The 7,075-nt window shown below is 28.6% G+C and overlaps 1 protein-coding gene across 1 annotated transcript in view; it reads right to left on the bottom strand.

The window, feature by feature from the left end:
• Positions 1 to 1,033: 1,033 nt before the first annotated feature.
• The window catches only part of LOC106880993 (beta-1-syntrophin), a 41,899-nt gene continuing 35,857 nt past the window's right edge, over positions 1,034 to 7,075 (bottom strand). Inside the window, exons 5-6 of the mRNA XM_014931176.2 lie at positions 5,570 to 5,751; positions 1,034 to 3,981 (exon numbers count right to left, since the gene is read on the bottom strand). Coding sequence (XP_014786662.1) covers positions 3,889 to 3,981; positions 5,570 to 5,751 — 275 coding nt within the window. The 3' untranslated portion in view covers positions 1,034 to 3,888. The remainder of the gene's footprint in view (positions 3,982 to 5,569; positions 5,752 to 7,075) is intronic.

Genomic DNA, 7,075 nt, shown 5'->3' with positions numbered 1-7,075 from the left:
ATATATATATATATATATACTAAATTGCACAAAGATTTTAGTAGAAAAATTCAACTGAGCCTAAAATATTCTGCAATTTGGGAAATTTCAAAATTAATGAAAAAATGTTTAAGTTTTAATCACATGACAACCTTAAAGAAGAAACGAGATGGCAGTTAGATAGCAAGTGATGAGAGAAAGAATATTCTAAACTGAACACTTTCAAGCAGCTAAAATTATAAACAAAACTAAGAAATTAGAACAGAAAATCTTCCTTAAAAGATCCCATTTTCCTTATTTAATTTTGTATATCTAATATCCAAAAAATAAATGCTGAACTGAAATTTAAGAGGTTTCTAATAAAGCAATTTTTCTTTTATTTTTATTTTCATGACAAAGGATCAAATTTGCAGTTAATTTCACAACACAATAAATTTCATCTCACAACACCATTGATATAAGTTTTCATTATTTTTCCCTCTATATCAGCCTTTTTAAAATACTTCAAGTTTTATCAGATGTAAAATTAAACAATAACAAGAAGAAAAACAATATTACACAGCACCTTTTTTCATATTTTTTAGGCCAACATATTATAAAACAATATTACACAGCGCCATTTTGATATAAAGAGACATTTTCGGTTCAACATGTTAAGATACAATACTTTACAGCATCTCTTCTGTATCCACAAAAACATTTTCAGATTAAAATATCATAAAATAGTATTACAAATCCAAAGACACATTTAGGTTAGCATGGAAAATAAAGGGAGCAATGATTCTCTACTCATCCAAGATTGTAGAAGAGTGTTAGATTATGTTACAATCCTATTTTGTAAAAATGTAAATGGAAAGAGAACAACTGTTTTATGACATAATTTGTGTTTAAACTTTAAACATATAAATATTCCACATTTTAACAGCAATATCCATATATTTAATCTGGAAAGTATATTAGGAAGTAATTTTAAAGAACAAAATTTAAAATAATATTTCTAAATCATAATAATAATATAAAGCACCAAAAAAAAGAAAAACAGCAAAAGAAAATGTATTTGTATTTCATAGGATTTTACTTCAATACTTGAAACAGAATGTGATTTTTAACAAAATCATCCATTTTGAAAATTTGAAAAAAATTTTCTTTCCTTTTATATATATAGTTTTAAAATTTTAGGAAATCTCTTAAATAATTTCTCTTCTTTTTCTTTTTGTGATTTTAAATTTGTATTATTTTTCAAAAAATTTAAAGCAAAATAAAATAAAGCAATAGCAGAATGCACAGGGAGCAAATATTATTTGTAACATAACAAAGCCAGTAGGTTAATACAAAACGGGAACACTGGTTATGATGAATAAATTAAGCAGCTATAGTCAGGTAATTTAGTAGGTAGCCAAGATAAAAAAAAAAAAAGCAAAATGTAAAGTGAATTTTGTAAATAAATAAAAATTATACTTCATTTTATATACATATATATGTGTATATATATATATATATATATATATATATATATATATGTATATATACACACATACGTACATACACACATCCACATACACACTCACATTATAGTTATTCAGTGTATTTGTATATTTGATAGTTAATTATTGTGCAAGTACTGTTTTGAAAAATCTTAGAAATGTTAAGAAAAACAAACATTATAATTGCCCTAAAGAGGTCATAAAGTAGCCATACGGTCTTCACAAAGACACAATAGGCAAAGAATGAATTTGGTCTACATCATACTTTATTTTTTTTTCTCGATATGATCGAAGGTAACAGAAATACACCTATAAAATTTAACATCTTTGTCAGTGAATGGCAGTTAGAGAAGAAAAAAATGAGCTAAAAATTTAAACAATGACCATTACAGTAGTAAAGTGAATGAAATTTTATAATAAAAAAAGATTATCATGTTTTTCCAAGTTTAAGAAAACTTTCCCAAGGCCACAAGAAAAATATGGATCAAATGGAAACCCGACCATTTTGATATGAAATATCTAACATTATATTCTAGCAATACAATTATCATGTAAATCAACTTTCTTCTTAATGTACCTTCAAATAGTTGAATGAAACAAACTTCTTATAATTCCTTAGGTCAAACATGACAAAATGCTTTCTTAAATAATACCATTAATTTAAATCATAATCACTAATTTTAAACTTAGTATTGAAGCAAAACTGTTAAGAGAATTAATAAATCAGTAACACTTTCAGACAAAGGCAATCACAAATCTCACAGTAGAATGTTTGTTTATATTTATAATTATAACTTTTTAACAAATATTCAACAAGGTATCTTTTGTTACCTTTTGTGATGACAACAACAGAGTGCGATTTCAAATATACATTCAGAGCAGTTAGAAATAGTATTTTAGTGGCTACTGGCTACACAGTGGAAACAGTATCAGGGAGACAGAGAATTAAAAAAAAAAGAAACACTTTTAGAAAATTGTTAAAAATACAAAATGATTAAGTGGTTTGTTCAATATGTTAATGATAAGAAAATAAATCACATTTTGAAAACGCATGTTCACTGTGAAAATATAAGGGAATAGGAAGGGAGGTAACTGCAAAGCACTAACTTTCCCATGTGCCTTGCAACAACTATTTTTCCATCACACCTAATTTAAATATAATTGATATTGAACAAGGCTAGAAAAGGAGTTCTCACTCGTAATTGGGGTGGGATTTGTTTCTTAATTATTCAAAACGAACTTATATTAAAAAAATCGTTAACATAAATTAAAGAGTAAATTAAAACCAACTTTAAGCAGCTTGAGATTAATAATCAGCAAAATCAGTAGGTTCTTTTGAGATCAAAAACATAGTAAAAAGTATGTTTGACCATCAAAAAAGAATATTGTTACTCTATACCAGAATTTTTAACTGAGAGGAACGATAAATATACCAAATGTTCTGGAAACAGGCTCACAATTCAAGAATTGCAATGTGATGACAATGATTATTTCCATTAAATAAGCATCCCTATATTTATTACTTTTTTCTGAGTATTGTAGTGGTTAACTTCATAAAAGTCAAATTTGACAGGCCTCCAAATTATAGGACTTATAAACATTTGTAAAAACATTTAGGCATATTTATTCCTTAATCACAGGATCCTAATGAGTGTACAAACCAAAGTGTGTGTGTATAATTATATATATATATTAGCATAACTTCTTTAGTAAACTTTTAGAAATAAATGAAATGTAATAATGTTCAACATATCCGTTAATTTCAATTAAGTGAAAATAAAAAGGAGGCAAATAGAGTGAGAATCTAAAGAAAATACCAAAACAAAATGAGAAAGGATTATGAATTATATTCACCTAAATACCAGAAACTGAAGTTCAAATAGTTACAGGAGAAAAATTAGTTCTATCAACAAAAACAAAATTTCAGATCAGTTTCTCAGCAACAAACACATCTATACAAAGAATAACATTTCCCCTGTATATACTGAGTAAGTAATATGCAAATCATTATGAATTAAATTCTTGCAAAAGTCTTGGATATTAATGTTACAATTAATGAAGTTGATGGTGATAACATGAACAGGATGGCAGCATCTGAGATTTACTCAATTCAACTATTTTGATTTTAGCAGTTTTTCTTTCTCATCTTAAAGCAAACGATTGTCATCAGGATTGACACAGTAACCTTATTTGACAATCTACAAATTGTAGTTAAATTCAGCCAAATTTTAAAAAAAAGATAAAATTCTGAAAATTCCATCATCACTAATTTTCATTTGCAGAGTAAATAAATTAATGTCAGCTTGATGATGGAATTGATAACCACAGAATTCATCTAGTGAAGTGTTCAATAATAAGAGCAATTCTCAAAATTATCGAAGGGATCGATAAAACAGCTCTTATTTCCAAGTTAGTAGCAGCAGTTCTATGCTAGCAAACCTAGACGACTAACTTTGGCAGAGAGGAAAGTGTGAAGAACAAACACAATAGGTTTAGGACAAGTACGCAGGTCAAGCTCCTGGAAAACAAAGTAAAATATATATTAAATTAAATTTTAAAAAAAACAATATAACATTTATACAAATCAGAAATAAATGTAAAAATAAATATTACTTCTTGTAAAATTTACACCATAAATTATCATAAGCATTGAATCATCTGTTCAGTCTGTTTTACAATCCTGTATAAATTGGATAACAGTATACCTTTTTTACATCACTTTCTAGCACATTGCATTTGATAACTACTTGACTCTATGTTATCATTGTCCTATTCATTAGCATGTCTGAACACTCTTTCACTAATATAATTCACCAATTCACATCATTCATAAATATCCTCATAACAGTTTGGTGACAGATTTAGACTTTGCTGATGACAACACTTTGCTTTCAAATGAAATCAGATTTTCAAGCCCTTCCGTCAAGTGTAGAAACTGAGCACACAAAATTGGACAACACATAAATGCCAAAGAAGACAAAATACATGGCCTGCAATGTAGCTGTTATTGAAACACTTGAGACTACTAAGGGTGTCACAGTAAGAAACTCAGATCACTCAGGATGATCTCAAAGATAAACGTTATGGAAAGTATGCAGTGATAAGAAGAATATCAGAGCAATCAACCTTTCTTACAAATTTTCTTCATACTTCATAGCTCTTTATATAAGTTCTGTAACAAAGATCATAAAGTTGATGCTCAACAGACCAGAAGTGTAATGTTTCTATCCAACGGTTTTATTATAAAATAAGCGTTTACTGTTATGCAATGAGTATCCATTAATATAAGTGATAGCAGCTAAAAGATTGTTTAATAACTTTTGTTCAATGCTAGTACATATATCTTAGTCTGTAACAATTTTAGATTTTTACAAGTTTATTCTTTACCTAGCAATGTTCCAAGTCTATTATGAGCTACTATTATAAACCTGATCATTTTTATGGCAAACAGACATTGCTAGTAGTAACACACAATACTGGCATTTATTGAATTATAAAAGCAATGGCAGAAGAATTTTGCCATTTAAGGATTGTTGCTCTGTTTAATATCATAAGCTACAAAATTAATATGAAAACTATTTAAATAAAAAATGATGAGTTAACCATTCAGCACTGAATTGTCATCTTTTCTGAACAGAGAATGTAAAAATGTCTTTTACTCATTTGGGGAACAGAAATATATTTTTCAAGTTGTCAATCTTAAAACAAAGACATAAAGACTCATTGAATCCAAGACACCAAGAATGGCTTAATCTTTCCATAGCTTTTCAGTTTACTTTATCCACGTAACTGAAACAACATAAAGTAACCAATCTTTAAATATTTAAAATCTAAATGATGACAGAAATAATGTCATTTTAAGTGCTGAGAAGTTGGTTTCATAGCTTGAACTCCTCCAAAGTTAACAAATCAACCATAAAAAGCAAACAGGCTGAACATCTTTAACATATTAGGATAAACAATTAAAAATCAAACTTACTAGATTTTTAATTAAAGACTACTGAAACTATTTAAAAGATAATTCATCCTTTTGAAATTAAATTTCATAAAATACCTTTTCAGTACACTAAAAGAATAGAAAATTACAAAACATAAGTTCCACATACATGCTCTCCTTCACCAAAATCTAACCATAACAGGCGGTGTCCATCATCAGCAGTCATCCGAAGTTTCTCAAATGGATATTGCCAAAATATATGATTTTGAGACAATTCATCATCTTTTAATAGTGTCAAACCATTTTCATAATGAATCAGCAGCTTAGTTTCTTGCCTGCTCCAAGTAGCAGCTGAAATAAAATAAGAAATTTTTGATAATTGATAACTACCAAGGAATAATGATGCACATAATGCTATAGCTTCAGTCTAAGAGATAGAAAAATTAAAGAGAAATGAATAACCATTTTTATTTTATTAACTGGAAAATTTGATTTACAAAGGACCTACTAAAATGTTAGCATATGTGAACAAAATTCCCAAGTTGTAAAACATGATTTATTAGATATTCACAGTGACTAATGTCAAAAGAATATGGTTTTTAGATCCAAGAGCATCTTATGAATATAGAGGAAAACACTAAGAGCAAAATAGTTGGAATCAATACTAAAAAGAAAAATAGCAACAGTCTACTTTAATTTATGAAGAGTCAAGTATTTTCAAGATTTTACATAATTCTTATAGATTCATAATTAAAATTATAATCCTTAAGAATATTGAGATTGATTAATTTTAGGAAAGAATTAGTGTGAGATTTAGTTAGGCACCTAACAAATACAAGTCATCAAAACATAAGAATGAGTTTGTTTATGATACTATTTAGTTCAAATGATTAGAAGAAATATGTATATCTCTCTTGCTTTTTTGTTTTATGTTCAGTTTTTCTTCATGTGATGTGGGTTAGACAGTTCTTGAAAAAGTTATTCATAGCTAATTAATGCTTACACTTAGCAGGAAAAACATATGCCATTCTATCCCAAGTAACATTCTGTATAATAGGTATCTATCTCACCAGCAGAGCAATTAATAAAATGGATGATATAGTCTGGTGATTAGAGTCCCAAAATTGAATTTTCTCATATGAAAAAGGATAATCTAATGATTCGTGTCAGAGAACGATGATGTTCTCATATTTCAGAATTAATAAATCAACTGAAATATCAGTTAACTATAGGGACTAAATTTGCTTGCTTTCTTTGAGAATTCTTCTTAAAAGATATATTATTTTAATTAATATAAACATGTATGCATTAACTAGTGCAACAAAGACTGTAAACAAACAGGAAACAACTTCTATCTCATTCCAGGGTGAAAAACTAGAGGTAGTCGATAGCTTCTGCTATCTGGGCGACCAAGTTAGTAGTGGGGGTGGGTGCGCTGAAAGTGTAGCTGCTAGAATAAGAATAGCCTGGGCAAAGTTTAGAGAGCTCTTACCTCTGCTGGCGACAAAGGGACTCTCACTCAGAGTAAAAGGCAGACTGTATGACGCATGTGTACGAACAGCCATGCTACATGGCAGTGAAACATGGGCTGTAACTGCTGAGGACATGCGTAAGCTCGCAAGGAATGAAGCCAGTATGCTCCGTTGGATGTGTAATGTCAATGTGAATACCCGTC

Source organism: Octopus bimaculoides, chromosome 1, assembly GCF_001194135.2.
Source record: "Octopus bimaculoides isolate UCB-OBI-ISO-001 chromosome 1, ASM119413v2, whole genome shotgun sequence".
NCBI lineage: Eukaryota > Metazoa > Mollusca > Cephalopoda > Octopoda > Octopodidae > Octopus > Octopus bimaculoides.
Note: the sequence above shows the minus strand (reverse complement) of the source record. Positions and strands in the feature narration are given on the sequence as shown.